The sequence below is a fragment of the Onychomys torridus genome, chromosome 11 (genome assembly GCF_903995425.1).
Source record: "Onychomys torridus chromosome 11, mOncTor1.1, whole genome shotgun sequence".
Taxonomy (NCBI): domain Eukaryota; kingdom Metazoa; phylum Chordata; class Mammalia; order Rodentia; family Cricetidae; genus Onychomys; species Onychomys torridus.
In genome coordinates, this window is record NC_050453.1 from 4606378 (window position 1) to 4627725 (window position 21348).

At 42.9% G+C, this 21348-nt stretch overlaps 1 protein-coding gene across 7 annotated transcripts; it reads right to left on the minus strand.

Annotated features, from left to right (window-relative positions):
• Window positions 1-1513: 1513 nt before the first annotated feature.
• Angel2 (angel homolog 2) lies at window positions 1514-19475 on the minus strand. 7 transcript variants are annotated; one of them, XM_036202534.1, is made up of 10 exons: window positions 15796-15845; window positions 14904-14947; window positions 13946-14192; window positions 11096-11352; window positions 9635-9704; window positions 6994-7415; window positions 6059-6185; window positions 5600-5657; window positions 4432-4595; window positions 1514-2394 (listed from the first exon to the last, which is right to left on the minus strand). In XM_036202534.1, exons 3-10 carry the CDS (start codon window positions 13950-13952, stop codon window positions 2243-2245), a joined length of 1257 nt encoding a protein of 418 aa, XP_036058427.1. In that variant the 5' UTR covers window positions 13953-14192; window positions 14904-14947; window positions 15796-15845; the 3' UTR covers window positions 1514-2242. The 7 variants fall into 7 exon arrangements, with proteins under 7 accessions (XP_036058427.1, XP_036058422.1, XP_036058424.1 ...); XM_036202529.1 differs by lacking the exons at window positions 13946-14192; window positions 14904-14947 and adding an exon at window positions 19217-19475 and having other exon boundaries at window positions 15796-16121; XM_036202531.1 differs by lacking the exons at window positions 13946-14192; window positions 14904-14947 and adding an exon at window positions 19092-19177 and having other exon boundaries at window positions 15796-16121.
• Window positions 19476-21348: the final 1873 nt, after the last annotated feature.

Here is a 21348-nt window from a genome sequence, read left to right on the forward strand (position 1 = left end):
ATACACACTTTCAGTCTGTAACATCTGACTTCTGCAGTCAGCTAGATCAGATTGTACACACACACACACACACACACACACACACACACACACACACACACACACAGTAAACACTTTATAAACCGTGAGATCTGACTTCTGCAGTCAGCCAGATCAGATTGTGCTTGGCAGGTAAACACAAGGCCCAGAGGAGCTGCCAGATCTGTCAAGAACAGTAAAGAAAATAGATCGTTTTTTATTGGAGCTTTAAAAGCTTGTGAAAAGTGTCTGTGGCCACTTTTAAATAGCAATTTATGGATTAACTAGTGTATGACATGGGGCTAAACTCATAATATATTCATTAGAATATAAAAACTTTTTTTCAGGAACGTTAGTTTGCCAACAGTGATGTTTATACCACTCAACACGCACCCCAATATTAAAAAGGAACAATTACCACTAATTTGATAATGACTATATCTTCTAACCAGGATCCTTAGCACTCCACAAAGCACTGAAAACTGTGGACATCTTGGCACTATGGTTAATACTGTCCAGGAAAACCAAAGGTGAGACCCTTTGTTTACTGCATCTCTCACTGGCCATGTCTTCACAATTTGTACACCTCTGAGACAGTCATCTAGTAGACCTAAAATAACTGTAATAAGTTAAAAATTTAAATTGCCAAGACTTATTGTCTTAATTTAAAACATTCTATTAATAAAAGTCACTGTAGAAAGCATCTGTAACGTACTGCACAGTAAGGACTTAGTAAAAATGCCTGCAATCTAATTCTAATCTCTTAGAAAGCAGAGGGCTTTTCCACTTGTAAGTCTTTTACTCGACATGTGTACAGGGCTTATCAGACCTGCTGTGAGCTCCACCGACAGTGTGAGGGCCATGTCACGCTGCTGCACCACTGTACCAGAAAGCACAACATTGCAGCCAACAGTTAATCGGCTTCCAAGAGTGGAGTGTGGGCTCCCAGGTCTACACTGTGCCTCCCTATGCTCTGGCTTCTGCAAGTTAGAGGCGAATGACAAGTAGCTGTAGAGCTGCCACTTCCTTCCAAAGACTGTTTTTCTAAAATTTATACAAAACTGGTTCAACAAAATGTCACTCCTGACCCAAGGGCCTTCTACTGTCACTAAACAGAAAGGAAGAACAAGGGGACAGCGGTACAAGCCAGGATCTGGCACCGTTTTGTCTGTCTTTGAGACAGGGTCTTTCTGTGTAGCCCTAACTAGCCTGGAACATGCAGTGATTCTGCCTGTCTCCTAGATGCTGGCATGAAGGATGTGCATGGCTGCACCTGGCTCATCTGCTTTCCTGGGGGCAACCCCTCTACAGAACAGGAGTGGGCTTATATAAAGGACTTTGACCTCTTTTTGGATTTTGAGACAGGGTTTCTCTGTGTAGTCCTGGCTGTCCTGGAACTCACTCTGTAGACCAGGCTGGCCTTGAACTCAGAGGGATTTGCCTGCCAAGTGCTGGGATTAAAAGCATGGACCACCACTGCCCAGGTTTTGCTATGTTTTTAAGATAGGGTTTCATGTAGCTCAGGCAGGCTCAAACTTGCTATGTTGCTAAAGTTGGCTTTAAATGGCTAATCCTGCCCTCACCTCCCAAACACTAAGGTTACAAATATGTACCACCATCATCTGGCTAAGAGCTATGCCCTCTTATGAGAGTGACCTGCGTTTCTCAACTATTTCCCCAACAAAGTATAGGCATATTCCACAGCTCAGGATGGCAGTGAAGTGGGTCATTATATTAATACAACTCAAGAGCATCATCAATCCTCTTCAGAAGCTAATGTGGTTGGACACCCGTGACTGAATGAGCCGGTGATTTCTAAGAACTGATTAGCTCTCAACAAGTGCAAGCTTCTTCCTCCCACTGAAATTAGGCCTCCAGAAAAGGCAACAACTTGAGCTTTGCAAGTCCTGGTAGGTCCACTGGATGGACTGAAAAGCACTGAATTCATGTCTAGAAAGCCAAGGAGATGAACTACACTTCAAAATGCTGTTCACTTTATCAGGACTCAGAAGTTATTTAATCTTTTTACAATAAAAAGTGGTTAGACATCAGTTGTCAGGAAAATAATTTCATTTAAAAAAACTGTTGTAAACTTGTTTTTTCCAACCTGTTTCAAGCACAGAGCAAATTCAGAACCCCAAGCACAGAAATGAACAACATGCAAACAGTTATGACTGTCTTTACAGCCTCTGAGAAGACAGGAAATTGTGACTAAGCAGCGGAGTCAGAGTTCGAGCCTGAACTTAGCCAGTAGAGGCAGGTGGTCTGAAGAGTTGTGTTCATTGGGAAGTCCATTCACAGTCCACAAGTCTTGTTCTGTAAGAAGCGACAGTCTAGCCAGAAGTTTCAAGCCACCAACCAAAGCCACTTCAGCTCCTGGTTGAGGAAGCACATTTCAGTGAGACTGTCATTAAGCAGGCAGGTTTGTTCCTTAGACAGTGAAACAGAACCTGAAACCCACCAGAAAACTAATATGGTTAAGTTTTTATGGTATAAAGTTTTATGAAGTTATAACTAACAATCCTTAAACTGCAGAATCACATTATTTATGCCAGGTTGTAGTGGATAGCCAACCCAGCATTGGCCTGGAAGTTTTTTCTATTTCAATTTATAAAATTTACACCTTTGAAAGATTAACATAATAAAGAAATATCAGAGGCAGGAGGATTTCTGGGAGTTCCAGGCCAGCTTGGTCTACAGAGCTAGTTCCAGGACAGACACCAAAGCTACACAGAGAAACCCTGTCTCGAAAACAAACAAAAAAGATTAAGAATTTGCACTGGGGGGCTAATGGGGGTAGGGGTGGGGGGTGGAGAGATGGCTCAGAGGTTAAGAGCACTCACTGGCTGCTCTTCCATAGGTCCTGAGTTCAATTCCCAGCAACCACATGGTGGCTCACAACCATCTGTAATGAGATCTGGTGCCCTCTTCTGGTCTGCAGGGATGCATGGAGGCAGAACATGGTATACATAATAAATCTTAAAAAAAAGAATTTGCACTGGGTGGTGGTACTGCACACCTTTAGTCCCAGCACTCAGAAGGCAAAGGCAGGCAGGAGTTTGAGGCCAGCCTGGCCTACAGGGTGAGTTATAGGATAGGCAGGGCTACACAGAGAAATTCTGTCTCAAAAAAACACAACAAAACAAAAGGTTAGGAATTTGAGATTGACAACTACTTAAGAATGATCCACCAAACCACTCTAACTGCACAGAGCCAAGCTTGGCCAGGGCTGCCACCAAGGTGACTGCAGGGTAAGGTGATGTAATTTGAGTCCAGTCATTCTCCACTCAACATGCTCTTTCCTCTTGGGAGACTGGAGCTGCTGATCCCTCATCAGACACACTCCTGCCACCTAGTGAACTCTAGGCATGGCAACTTCCAGACTGTACTGTGTGAACCAAGAGCAGGCCACACTGGCTAGGTGGCTTAGTTAGAAGGATGAGGTCACTGAGAAAGTATGCTCAGAAGGAACAAACAGAGTCAAGTAGCACCAGAAAAGGGTGTGGGGAGTCTACCTTGTCTAGGACTCCAGATATTTTCTGAGTGTTTTTAGATTTCCAATATCTCAATGTTTCCTGTTTTAAATCCTTCAGTTGGTTTATTCAACCTGATTTCTTGTTGAGCTGTAAAAACAATGTACTGCCCATTTCCATTTCTGAAAATAGTCACAAGCTTTCTCCCTTAGGTCAGTGCGACCAAGTGTCTGTTGTGGGCAGCATAGCCTGGCCCTGCTGTGAAGGCAGCAAGACTTTTAACCTAGTAAATGCCAGAGCTGGTGACTTTGCCATCTACTCAGTGGCTGGCACAGGAAGGCAGGTGCTGGGGATGTCTTTCTGTATGCTGTAAATGTGTTGCTCTGATTAATTGATGAAAAAAAACGCTATTGGCCAATAACCAGGCAGGAAGTATAGTATAGGTGGGACAAGCAGAGAGGAGAATTCTGGGAAGTGGAATGCTGAGTCAGGAGACATTGCCAGCCGCCATAAGAGTACCAGTAAGCCACAAGCTACATGGCAGATTAATAGAAATGGGTTAATTTAAGATATAAGAACTAGATAGCAAGAAGCCTGCCATAGCCATACAGTTTCTAAGTAATGTAAGTCTCTGTGTGTTTACTTGGGTCTAGTGGCGGCAGGCCCCGGTGGGATGGAGAAATCTCCCAGCTACAGGCAGGATTTACAGTGAGAGTGAATGGCTAGGACTTAGACCACTGAAGGGTCAACTGAGGATGCAGCTCTGTAAGCACTGGTTTTGGGCCGTGCTGTTGCCTTGTTCTTTGTAGGCAGTTAAGCCTGTGCAGTTGCACTAGTGGTTTCCCCACTCCTGTCTACATGGAGCCCTTCCCTTGGTGCTGAGGACTAAGGCTCTCTCTGCTGCCTGCATTCTAGCAGCTGTGGTCCCCATGTTCCTCACCTGGACCCCTGGCAGTGTCCTCCTTTTCTGCAGAGTAGAAGATATAATCAACAGTTATGGCGCTTTGGGAGTGGCAGGTGGTCACCTCTGGAAGTCCAGTGTCAGGAAGGTAATGAGAATAAACAGATGACAAGCTGAAGTGGTGCCGGAGATGTGAAGGCACCCTAAAGCAGAGAGAGAAGGGCTCAGTATTCACCAAAATACTCACAGTACAAAACTTCTCATCTAAATTACTTTTCCTCCACTGCTGGACTAAGCCCAGGATACTTTTTATTATTGTTTAGTCTTTTGATTTTGTTTTGCAGACAAGGTCTTACATTACAGCCCAGGATCGAGTGGAGCTTACTTTATCGCCTAATCTGGCCTCAAATTTGTGGCGCTCCTTCTGTCTCAGGTGCTTGAGTACTGGTATAGTATGTGTAAGCCATCATGCCTGGCTTTTTTGTGCTTGAGGTTTCATTATGTAGTTCAGGCTAGGCTTGATCTTACTATATAGCCCAGGCTGGCCTCCATTTCATGACACTTCTGCCTCAACTTCCTGAGTGTTATGATGACCATCCCCTAAGTCAGGGCTGCTTTCCGGATGCAGTGGGTATAAGGGAACGGCTACTAACACCCAGCAAATGACAACAAATGGAAACCAATATGCTAATTAGACCTCAGAATTATACATGTTTGAGAACCTCCATTTAAATAATAAGCATACAATCCTAAGACAGCTTGTACTTTTGGTTGTGTTTTTAAGGATGCTCTAAGTGGTCAATGGTGTGCAGGGCTATTCAGGACCCCTTGGACCTCTGCTGGCAAAGAAGTGAGATCTAGTTAGTGAGTCAAGAAATACTAAGGATCCTACTGAAATCAGGAAGATACTTTCCTGTGATCTGGAAATTTCAGTTCCTGGGCCAGTCCAGGCCCACATGCTGTTTCCAGACACTGCCTAAGCACTCCAAACATGAAACACTGTTTTCCAAGCTTTGGCTTCCTGAATCCTCACAAACCAGCAGTCAGACCTGGAATTCACACATATTTGTCTTACAGTGGCCTGTACAGCTTGGAATAGTATCAACTTCATTTTGGATCCAAGTGTTTTCTGAGGCAATTTTTTTTTTTTTCTGGAGGAGGGGTGACTCACTCAGGGACTGTCTACTGTTGCCCTTCCAGAACTCACTTTTCAGCTGACACTAGGACCTCTGTCTTCTCCAGCTGAGTTTGTGTCAGATCTCTACCTGCAAGAGCAGAGGGAAGCATGTCAATCCAGTGTGCACACTGTTTTGTTCTAGTTTGCCACAGCACAGCTATCTCTAGAGCCAGATTCAGGGTAGGTCTAGTTTAAATGTCTGGTTAAATGTTTGATCCTATGGTCTATATTTTGATGTTCTACAGAATGGGGGGGCGGTGCAAACAACTCTAAGGCAACACATTATTCATGAACAAGTAACACTGAAATTTAACTCTTAAAAAGGAAATTTGGAGCACATTAAAAGAAGCATGAGCAAATAGCTATTTATTTATATTAATACATATGAGCATTCATGCCCAGATACTGAAACTTTGAAATTTTAGCATTATGTCTTCAAAGGGAAGACCATTACCCAGAAGACTGCCAAAATGTACTACAAACACTCACCTGTCTTTTCTACTCTGGAAACCTGCTGTGCCTCATACACACAGTTCTGTGAGATGCCTAGGTTTGGGGGCCAAATTGGAATAGATAAAATTCTCTGTCCCCGTGAAGACTGTTCCTGGCCAGATACCTGCACAGAATTTCAACAGGCATCTTAAGTGAGTAGACTTTAACTAATTTATGTATTGAAAATTTTATGGTAACCAAACCCTTCATTTTTAGATAAATGATTACTTGTGATTACAAACTTCCATCCACATACAGTTCAGACAGCACTGTCATTTACATGGAAATGGTAAGCTTTTCACATGCTTGTTTCCCTCATTTGAACATCAAAATATCTACAGCTTCCCACTAATGCTATCTTACTCTTTCTGACACCTATAATAGAGTTTCTATTGTGTCAAATGTAAAACTATCATTGAAAATTCTGTTGTTGGAGGACTTATTTTAGTTAAACACTGAAAATCAAATGGTCTAAACCAAGCAGAGGGAAGCATGGGAATATCATTCAAAGACCAATAAAAATAATTCTACACTGAAAAATAATAAAGTATTTCAGCATTACACAAGAAAAGCTATTGTTATGTAAAGGCTAGCTTATACAATGAATATTAAGGGACTATATTGCCCATGTCCAGCATTCAGAACTCCTCCTAAGCCCCATGAAAGGGGGCTTTCAAGTTATCCTTGTCTCTCATCACTTTCCTTTCTACCAGCTAATTCCTTCAAACAGAAGGCTTCCATAAGTGGAGAAGACAAAATCAAACCAAGCAAACGAAGCCATGTGTTGGTATCTGTAGGAAATCATGCCATCTTGGCTCAGTGAGGTATTAGATTCCACACAGCCATGCAATGACCATCCTCACTCCAACAATTCCCCTCATTCTGGCACAGCAGCTGAAACCCACTTTCTACCAGATGAAGCCAGCACTTGCCTTTCCAATTGCAAGTCCTTCGTAGTTCAATTTTCCTTCCTTTATGAAACTATAGAGTGGAGAACCAGGAACCGAATTAAAGTCACCGCACATGATGATGGGGCAGAAGCTACCGTCTTTCCGATGGGCCACACTGGAGATCTCTGCTAGCAGCATTGCCAGCTGGGTCAGCTTTATGTCACCTCGCCGTGGGTTGTACAGCAGGTGGGTGTTAGCTACACAGAGGGAGGGAGAGGCGGCACGTGCGATTTTGGGTTGCAAGAGTAACACTAGTCCAATGTTGTCTCTGTCCAACAGAGGAATATCACGGCGGCAGAACTCTACTGGGTTCACTGACAGCAGTGAAAATTTGGAATGTTTGAAGCAAATGGCACAGCCATCAGGTTTCCTTCCTGTCTTCATCTTATACTCACAGTGATAGCCTAGAAGGAATGAATTTAGAAAAGAGACTGCATGTCAAAACATAGGATGCTAGTACATGTTAACACCAAAGTTTAGGGCTAGAGATGGGGATGTCAGAGGAGACTATGGGCCCAGCTAACCTAAGAGTGTTTTCACTTCAGCACTTAAGAAGATAAATTCTGTAATACCTTATTTCTTTTTCCTCTTTCTCTCTTTTGGTGGTGGTAGAGGTATTGGGGATCAAACCCAGGGTCTCATACATGCAAAGCGGACACTCTACCATAGATCCACATTGCCAGCCAAAGGGTCTTCTAAGACAGGGACTCACTATGGACCTCAGGCTATCCTTGAACTTACTATAGCTCAGAGTGGCCTTGAACTTCTGACCTTAATGCCTTGGCATCCCAAGTGCTGAGATTACAATGAGGCCACCATACCACACACCTTATGTCTAACTTCAAGCAGGGAGCAGTCTCGCCCACTTGTAATGCAAGCATTTGGAAGGAGACAGGTGAATTACTAGTCTGAACCAACCGGCTCATACAGCAAGACCTTGTCTCAAAGCCAGTATGCCTGGTAGGTTTATTTACTGGAAGACTTCACCCTCTCAATCACGACCAGGACACTAAGGCCTTACAGTAATTTATTCTGACCTTTTTGCCCCTCTTTTCCCCATCTCACTCTCTGTGGACCACATTGCCCAAATCCACGTCAACATTAGAGCCTTTCCTGTGCTAACTCTGCTGGTTAGGATGCTGTAGGTACAGCTTGACCTTCACCTCCTCCAAACCTTTGAAATCTTTGTTCAGACTTCACATTGTCCAATCCTCCTGCTTTCCTTGCTTGTCATTCACTTACTCACATCCCACAAAGGAGGAGGCCAGCTGCTGAGACTGGCATTGTGTTTACTTTCTAGAGCAGCATAAAGAATATGCACGCACTCAGACGCACACCTGCTAAATGAATGAATGCCATGTGGGCAGTTTTCATATTTCCTGTCTATATATCAAATTCTAGAAGCTCCTTCATCAAACAAAGCTTTCTCTTGTATCTCTTAGGCCATGGTAAAACCTACTGCTGGAGGCTGAGTCCCTGATCTTGTGCAGTACAGACCCGCAGAGGTGCAGCAGCTGAGTGATGCCTGGAAACATCTCCCTTTTAAGATCAGATCAACATGAAATTTCCAGCAGATATGCCTCAATATCACACTCTCAAAATTAGGAGTTATTGTAAAGGGTTGGAGATGGCTCAGCGCACTGGCTGTTCTTGAAGAGGACCTGTGTTTAGTTCTAGCACCTACATGGTGGCTCATAACTGCTTGTAACTGTAATTCCACAGGAGCCAACGCCCTTTTCTGGTCTCCAAAGGCTTGAGATTCAAACATGGTACATAGACATACATGTAGAAAAACACTCACACACATAAAATAATAAATAAATGAAATTTAAAAGTTATCCCCAGAGCTGGGGGGATGGCTCAGTGGTTAAGAGCACTTGTTGCTCTTCCAGCAGACCCAGGTTTGGTTCCCACCACCCACATGGTGGCTTATAACCACTTGTAACTCCAGTTCCAGGACATCTGACACCCCTTTCTGACCCCTGACCCCCGACCCCCATGGATATTATGAATGCAGGCAAAACATACACACATAAAAATAAATAAATCTTAAAAAGTTAAAAAAAAAAAAAAAAAAGCTGGTCAGTGGTGGCACACACCTTTTTTTTTTGGTGTTTTTTTTTTTGTTTTTTTGTTTTTGTTTGTTTGTTTGTTTTGTTTTTTGAGACAGGGTTTCTCTGTGTAGTTTTGGAGCCTGTCCTGGATCTTGTTCTGTAGACCAGGCTGGCCTTGAACTCACAGAGATCCACCTGCCTCTGCCTCCCAAGTGCTGTGATTAAAGGTGTGTGCCACTGGCCAGGGCTGGGAGGTGTTTGAGGGGGTGGGGGATGGTGGTGGTGGTGGTGGTGGTGGCGCACACCTTTAATCCCAGCACTCAGGAGGCAGAGCCAAGTGGATCTCTGTGAGTTCGAGGCCAGCCTGGTCTATAGAGCTAGTTCCAGGACAGCCAGGGCTGTTACAAAGAGAAACCTTGTCTTGAAAAACAAACAAAAATAAATAAATAAATGAATAAAAGTTATACCCAAATATGTCATGCATTTTTGTTTAAAAAAAAAATTATGTTTTAATAATGTAAAACTCTGCAAGAGTAAATCTGGCAAAGCAAATAAAGGTTACACTGTACCCAGTGATTCTAGACTCGGCCTGATCTCTGCTCCATAGTGATCTTCTTGGACTTCCTGCAGACAAAGCACCTTGAAGAAAACAGTGATTTGCATTAAAGCACACAGATGCAAGTATGAATTTTATTGAACTCTGACAGTGTGGAAATCAAAGTGGCATATATACCTTTTCTTATTTTTAGAATAAATTAATGCTTTTATTTATTTTTTGTTTGTTTTTTTTCAAGACATGGTTTCTTTGTGTATCCCTGGCTGTCCTGAAACTCACTCTGTAGACTTGGCTGGTCTTAAACTCACATCTGCCTGCCTGTCTCCCAAGTGCTTTGGATAAAAGGTGTGCACCAACAATGCTCAGCTTTTTATTTTATTTTATTTTTTTTTTTAACTTTTTGGAAAAAAAATGATTGCTTTCAAATATTCTATATCACAAGATATATGTTTCTAAACATCTTATAATATACCTCAAAACCATAGCCCATACTCATATGGTTTTTTCTTTTATCATTCAAAATGGTCTCTCTCCTAAAAGAACTTTTTTCTATTGTTTATATGTGAGGCTATTTTTCCTGAATTTCCATGTTCATTATGTCTAAGCTTTTGGTGTCACTATATAACCCAGAGCAGCCTTGAACTCAGAGTGATCCTTGTGTCTCAGTCATGTGCTAGATTATAGACATATGTCATCATACCTGGCTTGGGTCTTTTTCTTTTCTTTAAAAGAGAACTTTTTTGGAGATTTTATTTTTATTTTAGGTATGAATGCTTTGCCTGAATTTCTGTGCACTATGTTCATGTAGTGCCCACAGAGGCCAGAAGATGTCAGATCCCCTAGAACTGGAGATACAGATGACTGTAAGCTCCCATGTGGGTGCTAGGAATTGAACCCAGGTCCTCTGGAAGAACAGCTAGTGTTCTTAACCACTAAGCCATCTCTCCAGCTCTGTGGGTCCTTTCATAAGAGGCTGGTTTCATTCCAGCATCCCTCCTGCCAAAAACAAAACAAAACAAAAAAAAACCCTGTCTCTTTAGCTGGGCATGGTGACACATGCCTGCACTTGGCACCTGATGGGGAAAGACAGGAAAGTCATGAGTTCAAGGTCATCTTATGCTACAAAGGAAATTTGAAGCCAGTGTGAGCTGTCTTAGACAGAGGTTCTTTCTTAAACAAAAAAGCAATTTGCATTCTTTAAATGCTATCATTTTACCATGTAGATGAATTTTGCACAAATTATTGAAATTTTAAGTCCATTAATTTTACTTAAAATGCTTCCAGTGTGATTCTCAAAGTTGACCAATACTTAAAACTTTCAGCTCTTTTGAAAAGCTAGGTGATTATTTCAATCAGCACTAATAACAAGGAAGCCACACCTTGAGAACAACATGCAATAAAAGATGGCCTAGAAATAAACAATCAACCACACTCTCCTTACAGGAAAAGCTCCGATATTGCTCTGCATACTTACATCTGCATCAAAATGTTTGATCTCCTTCAGAATATTGGGAAACCGAAAACTCCAGTGTAACACTGGGCGTCGGCAATGTCTATAAAGGTGGGAGTTATCCTCCAGTAAATCTTGTGAGAGTATATTGTAAGACATCACTGAAAAGTCAAACTTCTCTTCATTGTCCTCACACACAGAGTCAACATTTTTGCCGTCTAGATCCTTCACTTTTTCTTTATTATGGCTACATAAATACTCCCAATTCCTTTTTATTGTTCCTGTTAAAATATATTGGACAAAACAGAAAGAATCAATCAAAAGGAGACCAGATAGTTTCCTGTACACAAATACTTCTTTACTAAGAAAACTCCCACAGCTAATGAGTAAAATGTTTTCCCTTGGAAATAGCAATATAATAGTGACTAGTGACAAGCTGTCATCAGGTAGGCTGCCTAGGCAGGAAATCCTAGCACACCTTTCTGGAGGCTGCATTTTCCCATTTGACTCTGTTTAAGGCTTCCATCACTCATGCTTAGCATTCTTTAATGCAATGAGACTCACCAAAGCCAGCTTTCCAGAGATGATTTCCCAGAACATTTTATTCCCTATCAAGATCATCAGTTACCTTAGTTCAGAATTCTGGTTTATGCATGAATAGAGGATGGTATAGAATGACAATATGTGGGACCAGTGTTTAGCGTCTAAAATATTAAAATGGGGAAGTACAGACAGAATGAATATAATGAATTGTTACAAATTATAGATGACAAAATGAGCCCTGTAATACAGGGATACCAAGACAAAAGTTAACACGATGTTACAGAATGCTCTAGACAAACAGCAGAGGCTGGTTAATGAGCCTTGCATATAACCACCAGGAATGCACCATAGATCACACTCTGCAAAGACATAGCATTCTTTGAAAAAGCAATAAGAAGTGGATTGAAAAATATGAGATAATGGCTGGAGAGATGGCTCAGAGAGTAGGAGCACTGGCTGCTCTTCCAGAGGTCCTGAGTTCAATTCCCAGCAAACACATGGTGGCTCACAGCCATCTCAATTCAATCTGGTGCCCTCTGCTGGCATGTAGGCAAAAGACTACATACATAATAAATAAATAAATCTTTTTTTTTTTTTTTAAAACAAAAGAAAAATATGAGATTCTGTAATTACAGATACTCCTCAACTGAGAAATTATTTCTGAGGGTGCATATGTGTATATATACACACATATATCCAGGTCTAGTGGCACACACCTATAGTTCCAGCACTCAGGAGGCTGAAATAGGAGGATCAAAAGATCAGGGTTAGCCTGGCCAACATGGTATGTTCAAAGACATTTTGAGCTACATGTAGTGAGATTAAAACAAACAAAAAATCCAAGGGCTGGTAATTACTCAGTGGTTGAGCACTTATCTGACAAGTAGGTTCAATGCCTAGTGCCAAAAAATAGCAAGTGAATAATTCACCTTTGATTTCTTGTCTCATTATGTCACATTAGTGAGGATATGCTTAATGTCATGGGAGCTATGAAAAAAGATGGAACATTTAGTCAACCTACAAACTCAACAATGAGGAGAAAACTAAACCAGAAAAGAATAGATTTGGAGATGGCTGGCCAAGTATGCTAAGAGTAAATGACAGCTTTCAGCCACAGACTATCTTCCTGTATCCTGCATACAGGCTTTCATTTCACTAGACTACAATGCCTAAAGTTCTAACTGAAGTTACCTGAGCATGAGGCTTACACTTGTAATCCCAGCACTCAGGAGGATAAGGTAGGAGAATTGGCAAGAATTTGAGGCCAGCCTGAGCTACAATGTGAGTCCCTGTCTCCAAAACCAAACCAAAACAAACTAAAAAGAAAATAGATTAAAACAATAAACTTATATGCAGAGTAAAAAGGAAATACTGTTTTGTTTTAAATAGTCTTCTACAATGACAAGGTTTTCAAATCAGAATATCCACATGCTATAGCAGCTGCCAAAAAGTACATTATGGGAAGTTCATTACAGCAGGGTGCTCTCCCCAGTGTCTAAGTCTCCGCCTGCTGCATGGAGGAGTAGACATTTGACAGACGGAGGAAAAGCGTGTGATTAGTGAGGGCTGCATGGGGTGAGGAAGCTGATGTTATGAAGATGCTAAGGGAAGGGCTCCAGAAAAAGGTGGAAAGAAACAAAATCAAAAGAGAGAGAAATCTTTTTGACAATACAGAATTCTGCCCAAAGCAGCCTCATGCCCATGTAAGGGGAAAAGTTGGCCCTTCCCTATCCTGCACTGAACATGGAGAATCCTACCCCAAAGGCTTCCAATGAAGACTAATGGTACTAGCCCCACAGAGATACACTGGCAGTTACAGGACCTGGGGTCTCATGACGGTTTACACAGACTGAAGTCTTCATAAGATGGACGGCTCCATCATGTGACATGCAAGCTCTCACTCCCACTACAGCACGACCCTGTCACTAGTGTGATGAAACAGAAAAAATAAAAGTCTACAACACTCAATGGCTGTTCCTTGTAAAATATGTACATAGAGTGGACATGAAAATACATGATTTGATTATTATGGTCCTGGTGATGACTTTGTGATGGTACTTCTTAATAACCAGAACCGTGGACACTTGATTAAGTCGGTGGTTTCGAACTCCTACAGCCTGTGGAGCTCTCTGGCATTGCTCTTCCTGTCAAGACCACCAAATCTCTGCTGAGGGGAACAGGCCATCCTGACCACATTTGTTTTACTAAACAGGCACAAGTGTGTGCAAATGCTAGGTGCCATGGAGGACTGCCTCAAAACCATTGACACAAGGAACAGTCTCTGGCTGTCACATACTTTACAACAAATTCACACTGCAAAAGCTTATATACCTTCCATGTCGGGAGGAACAGGGTGGTCACAGCAGAGAAGAGAGATGAATCAAAGAAAGGAAGCAATAGGCATGAGCAGGTATTGGGGTGCCTAATTAAAAAGTCATAATTGTGTCACACATATCCTTCAAATACTTTAAAGTGACAGGCAAATTAGTAATGCTGTTCTCTTGATTGAAATGTATTAGTGAAATATCGGAAGTCACATATATGGCTTAACGAAGAGCTTTTTCCTTATTCTCAACACCTAGGAAGAATGGACAGATAAAAAGTCAGGTAGCATTCAGAGATTACCAGTATATAAATGTAATTCCCCATCCAATTTTCTGAGTAGTCTCTATGAAACTCATAGTATGTTAGGCATGTAGACATACCTCATTTTGTCTTTAACAGACATTTAAAATAGATGTTATTTATTACACTAGAAAACCAAGGAGCAGAGGTTAGGTGACCTTTCTAAGCTCATGCCACAGTGGCAGAGCATACATGAGGGTATGGAATGCTTCTTAAACTTTATCATACTTATGGTGCATGTCAAAATTCGATCTGAGAGTGCACAGAATTACCAAAAGGTTGCAAGAAAGGAGTGTGAGTTGGCCCAATGAACAACAATACATAAGTAAAAAATAACTGAGGACCCTGGTTTCAGTATCTCATAGGACTACTTACCTCCATATGCTATAATTACATATTACATAGATTTCCACGGCCAAGGACTTAGTGTCTACTTATATGTGTTTGTTTATTTGAACTAGTTCTTTGTAACTGTAGCAACTAATCAGTTCTGCCTTGGGACCCCAGTGAATCCTCCAGAGAACTTTCTGATAATCAAGAACAAGGAGCCTGAACCCTAAAAGTTCACTGTCGGTTCTCCCACGTCTGTCAGCTCCCTCCACACCAACTCCCACACAGCCTCCTCTACAGGTCAGTAAGAAGGCAATCCCGGGCTCTTACATACCTCAGTGTGCACTGGGTTACATGGGGTGGGAGTACATGAGCTGTCTAGAGGTAAAAACAGCATGAGAAAAGCAGACCGAGTCAGTACACTGTTGAAGAGTTCCACAAAGTTGACTACGTTATGGCCCCCTTTCTAAAAGGTAATCATTCTGATTCTCTGAGTCTCTCTAGGACTGGGCATATAGCTCAGTGCAGGACAAGTATAAGGTGCTGGGTTCAAAAAGAAGAAAAACATATTTGTAAGCTATTTATAGACTCTAATTTGGGAAATACAGATTTACCAAGCTAAAATCTTATCCTGTAACATTTTATTTATGATTATTTCTAATAAAATAATTTTTATATTATATATTTAAAGTTACTATTAAAATGAAAACACAAAATTAAATTGTTTTAAACTAAATTATAAAATTTTTTAAAAAAGTTGAAATGCACAATCTCAAACTTTTCTGGATTAAAATTTTCCCTTGAGAATTTTGCTCTTAAAAAAAAAAAGTTAAATTTTTTTAGACCAGTGATTTCTACTGCCAACCTCATCTCCAAGACACCAAAGGCTCTTTTCAAAAACTGCTGGATATGAAAGCGGTTGTTAAACTTTATGTTTTTGACTCCTTCTGTTCTCTATTGTTATTCAATCAGTAGAATAATTATCTATTCTATATTCTTATATAGTCTACTTAAGTACTTACATAAACTATATAAACCTACTGATAATAGTCTACTTATATAGTCTTATAGTTCTTTTCTACAATTATAGAGAGAGACAGTTAGTTGAAAATAAACACTAACATCACTAGAATATGGAGGACAGACAGCTTCAGGGTTAGATACGATTGTTTCAACTGAGTCTGTCATTACATCTGTCCCTTTACCAAGATAAACAATTCCTTTACCATGGTGTTTTCTTCGTTTGGATGAGGGCTCATCTCTGTCAGAGTTCATGATATAACTGGAGAGCCGGATCAAGGATGTGTTGCTCAGATGGTCAGGTCTCCAATTACAGTACTGAAACTGAGTTCCAGATTCAAACAGAAGAGGTGGTCTACAGTTCAGTGAGAAATGCCTGCTACTGAAATATGGGTATGGCGAACGTGAGTAATGTCCAGGCCACCTCAGACAACTGGAAATGTGTCTGTTCCAGCAATACCTCTGCAGATCCTCCCACGGTAAGGTCCAGTCTCGACCCAAACTCTTCAGAGGATAGGGAAACATGGAGTACCTGGAAAAAATAAAGACACTCCTTGAGGTGCTACCTTTTGTTCAGCTATAGTATACAAATCCATACTATTTTCTCCAGGTGAGATGTCATCGCATATTTAAATTTATTTCTAAATCTATGAAGGATGGTCAGTCGGTAATGGCACACTCCTTTAATCCCAGCACTTGGGAGGCAGAGGCAGGTGGATCTCTGAGCTTCAGGCCAGCCTGTTCTACAGAGCAAGTTCCAGAACGGAAAGGGCTACACAGAGAAACCCTGTCTCAAGTGGGGGGAGGAGGGGAGGCGCAGAACTCAGGCTAGAGAGGTGGCTCAGCAGTTAAGAGCACTGGCTGCTCTTCTAGAGGACCCGGGGTTCAATTCCCAATACCCACTAAGCAGCGCACACCTGCCTTTATCTCCAGTTCCAGAGGACCTGACCCTCTCACAGAGACAAAAGTGTACATAAGGATGAAGGAAAAGCACCCATAGTTAACTATCAGCACCAACATTTCAATGTTCTCCCCTAAACAACCATGGATGGTATTCTAAATACTCAACAAGAAAATACCAGTTAGGTTCCCAAGACACCACATATGCCCCAAAAAGTTCATCTACAATAAAATTGAGAAGTTAATCCACTAACAAATTAGTATTCAGATTTCTAGCACCAAAAACTCAACAAATAAAACCTATAGCAAACATAACAGTTAAATATGACAAACATATTAGAATGTAAGAAAAAGTGTGTCCCCTTCCAGCTTCAGTTTAGAGTAAAAACATGTTTTGGAACATTATTTTTATACCGAAGTTAAAGTCTTCCCAAATACTGGTAAAGCTAAAATATAAAAATCCGTGAAAGGTTTCTGACAAAGCTACTACCCTTACTAACCAATGGGTGGGGAACATGCTTTTCCATTCTTTCCTCATTCTTAAGCATACAGTCCTTGGGGAAATTAAAGAGCATAAGGACTATTTACCAGGAATCCATCTATACTCCAAACTCAATGGTATCAATTTAAGCAAAGCACACTAAGATTATTTCCTGTGTGTGAAGGTGCATGTGTTTGTGTATATACAACCCAGAGGTTCACATCAGACATCTTTCTCTATTGTTCTCGACCTTATATTTTGAGACAAGATCTCTTATTGAACTTGGGAGCTGGAACTATTGAGTTGTCTAGACTACCAGCTCAGCAAGCTCTGGGATCCTGTTCCTGCCGCCCCAACACTGGGGTTATCAACACCACATGACACCATTTCCACCTGTTACATGGATCCTGGGAGTTCCAACTTAGGTCCTTGTGCTGTACAGCAAACACTTAACCAACTGAGCCATCTTCCCAGCTTCCCAAGCTTATGCTTAATAGACATGCTGCTCTCAACTGAGTTCTCAAAAAGCACTGAACCTGCCAGGTGGTAGTGGTGGTGGTGGTGGTGCACGCCTTTACTCCCAGCACTCGGGAGGCAGAGCCAGGTGGATGGATCTCTGTGAGTTTGAGGCCAGCCTGGTCTACAGAGCGAGATACAGGACAGGCACCAAAAACTACAGAGAAACCCAGTCTCGAAAAACCACAAAAAAAAAAAAAAAAAAGGAAGAAAAAGAAAAAGCACTGAACCTTACACATTGACTCCTCACTGCATTCTCTAACAAAACGTTAGGATTCAGAGAACTCCATTCCCTGGGATCCCTGTATCAACATCTACTATCACTAATGGAATTTTGCGTAAGTTGCATTTCCTTATTACTTGGTATTTTTTATTTGAAAATATTTAGCTTTTATTATATATTTGAAACTTAATAGTCTCAATCCGCTCTCTAGATCAAACTGATGTAAATCTTTAAAGGCACAACATGGGCACTAGCTTGCCATTGACTGAGAAAGTTATCCAAAGGGATTTCAACACTAGGCCGTTTTATTTTTAAAATTCAAAAAGAATTTTTTGAGCCAGGCCTGGTGGTGCACACCTTTAGTCTCAGTACTTAGAAGGTAGAGGCTGGTGGATCTCTGAGTTCAAGACCAGCCTGGTCTACAGAAAGAGTTCCAGGACAGCCAGGGCTACATAGAGAAACCCTGTTGTCTCCTAACACGAAACAAAACAAACAAAAACCCCTTCACAATTTCTTTTTTCTTTTTTAGATAGGGTACCATGCAGGACAGGCTGGCCTTGAACTCTTAAACCTCCTGCTTCAACCTCTCCAGTGCTGGGGCTGTTGTTTTCTATCTTGATATGTGACTATACTGCCACCTGCACTGTGACATTTATTCTTTGGACTGGCAGCTACCTTTTTTGAGGGGCACTTTATGCCCGGTCTCTACCCAACAGACTGCCTAGCACGATGCCAGGCACACTGCTGGTACTCAGGAACACTGCTGAACTGAACTGCCAAAGGAAGAAGGCATGGAGTTAGCAGATCCTAACCGTTTATGTAATGCTACTGTGCTATTTCCCACGCGTGGTACGCCAGACGGTTTTAAAGGTTATACAAACCTTCGGGATCTTAACATCCAAATCTTTAAAGTTTATTAGAGAAAAACACAATCAGTGCATCCAATCTAAGATTCGGTGGGCACTACATTAATAGAGGCACCATGTACTGTGGCTCTTTAAAATTTCAAGTGAGTTATTCTTTTCTTTTCTTTTTGGAGGCGGCGTTTCACTCTAATCCAGGCCAGCCTCAACATCATGGCTATCCACCTGCCTCAGCCTCCTGGGTGTTGAGACTGCAGGCGAGAGCTCTCACGCCCGACTCTCAATGGGAGCATTCAAAGAAAAAGACCCAGGACGGAGCGAGAACTATAGGGTGCCGAGGAAAGTTGGCCTCCGCCTGACCGAAGTTGGCGAGCAGAGGGCACTGGCCCAGCCCCCCCGGCGCGCGCAGCCTCCCGCCAGGCTAGGCCTCGCGCGCGGGCGGCGGCGAGCGTGGAGGCCGTGCGAGGCCAGCAGGACCCCGGCGGCCGCCGCCCGCCAGGCCAGCCGCCCGCGCGTTACCTCTCCCTCGGCGCAGCGCGCCGGGCGCGTCCCCGCCGCGGACCCTCTTCCTCCGCCTTCCTCCCGCGCCCCGCCCCGGGCCGCCCGCCCCTTCCTCCTCCCCCCGCCCGCCGCCTTCGACTGACCGGCCTCGCCCCGCCACACAGCGGCCGTAGCCCCTCCTCACACAGCGCCACGTCTCCATCTTGGCACTCTGCGAGCGTCCAACGCCCAGGCCCGCGGCTGCGCCTCAGCCCCGGCGGCTCACAGGATCCCGCCGGATCCCCATCAGTCGGCCTCGTCTCCAGGCCGGCCGCTAGGCATGCTGGGAGGAGCGTCTCGCCGCGAGCTGAGTCGCCATCTTGCCTTCTGGGGCCATTCTTTCGGCTGCGCGACTCCAGGCATGCGCAGAACGTGCGCTGGTAGCCGTTTCCGCGTAGGGCAACACTTAGGACCACCTCTTAAAGACGCAGAAAGCTAGTGCCCTATGGCTTATTAAGCCTTCTGAGCTGGTGCTGAATGAGACTTGCTGTGTTTTCTTTTCTCTGTCTGTCTCTGTCTGTCTCTCTGTCTCTGTCTCTCTCTGTCTCGCTCTCTGTCTCTCTCTCTCTCTCAACGTGCTTGGGTAGATCCAAAAGGCAGATGTCCACGTTGAGGAAATACTGTTCAGTGGGTTCCCGTAGAATTGCGGACTTAAAGTTTTTATAATTGAGTTTGTGGAAACACACCTTAGATTATTAATCATAAGATTCGCCGGAGAAGAAAACTAGTTCCACCATTTTCGGACCATATTTAAAAGAAGCTTTTACTAAAGTTTAGATATTGACCAAGATGGAAGTTGGTCAGGACCACTCCCTGGAACTTTCCAGCTGAGTGGCCCCGAGATACCTGTTGTGGGGGCTTTTATGCACAAAACTCATAGGCCACTTTCCCTGAGACTTTGCAATTTCTTTAAGAACTACAACTCCGAGAATCCCAGGAAGTTTCCTGAAACTTTGGGCAGGTGGGGCTACACGTTAACTTAGGATATAACAGGAGAACCCATTTGTATGTTAGTGTGTTGATTATCCGTGTCTGTGACATCTAGTGCAGGGGTCCGGGTTCTTGGAAAACGTACCTTAAATGGAGAGAGGACACAGGAAGGCCATAAGGAGGCCAAAGACAGAGGGCACCAGGAATCATGGTTGCTGCTTGTGAAGGTTCTTTAGTAGACCTGTGCAGTAGTTTCTTAGGAAGTTTTGGTTTTTGTTTATTCCTTGTGTTAATTTTGAGAAATACTTCACTTTCATTATATAGTTGATTCTCTTTATCTGCAGTAGTGAAACTGCATAAACATGCCAGGAATGCTGAATTAATGAATTATGAGGAAAGTCGATTGTGATTTCACACATGCACACACTCGACTGTTCTGAGACAAAAATCTTGCTAGGTAATCCAAGCTGGCCTTAACTCATCTCACATCTGATGTCTGAGTGCTGGGGTTACGGGCATTGCATGTACAGCCACACTTGGCTTCTGATCACATTTTTCATCATGCATGTTCCTTGTTGCTGATAGGTTTTCTGTACCCTGATAATAGGTTTCCCTGCTGAGGCAGTAAGCCAGATCAAGCAAAATTAAAAAGTAAAAGACCAGGTATATTTGAGCAAAGCAACTCCTGGGTGAGTCCTACAGCCCCTAGAGATTAGGGCAGGTATGGGGCCAGGAGAGAAATCACATGGCCATTCTAAAGGAGGGGGCTTAAATACCCTGTGTGTAGGGGTAATGATGGGTCCTCCACAAACTGGGTTTGTGCCCAATCATAAGCTTTGGACTTGGGGAGCTGGCAGCCTCAGGGGAGGAGCCACCACTCAGCAGGTTTTTCTGAGAGGGCGGGGTTTGGAGATGAGGGCGGGGGTCTGGAGAGGAGGGCGGGGTTTGGAGATGAGGGCGGGGTCTGGAGAGGAGGGCGGGGTTTGGATATGAGGGCGGGGTCTGGAGAGGAGGGCGGGGTCTGGAGAGGGACAAATGGCTGGATCAAGCAGGGGTAAACTGGAGATTCCAGCCAAACAGTTACTTCATTATCTTTAAACTCAGGTCCAACAGCATTCTAACCCATACCTAAATGAAGGTTACTTAGTACACGTATTTTCTCTCTATATTACATCATTTCCTTTGTCACTTCAGAATCTCACAGCAATGTGCTTGGGGACCATTTTTAACAGCCAATCAGTAAGGTGTGAAAAAGTGGCACTAAGTAGGCCGTGGAAAGGTTACTTCCTTACGATCTGAAGACTCA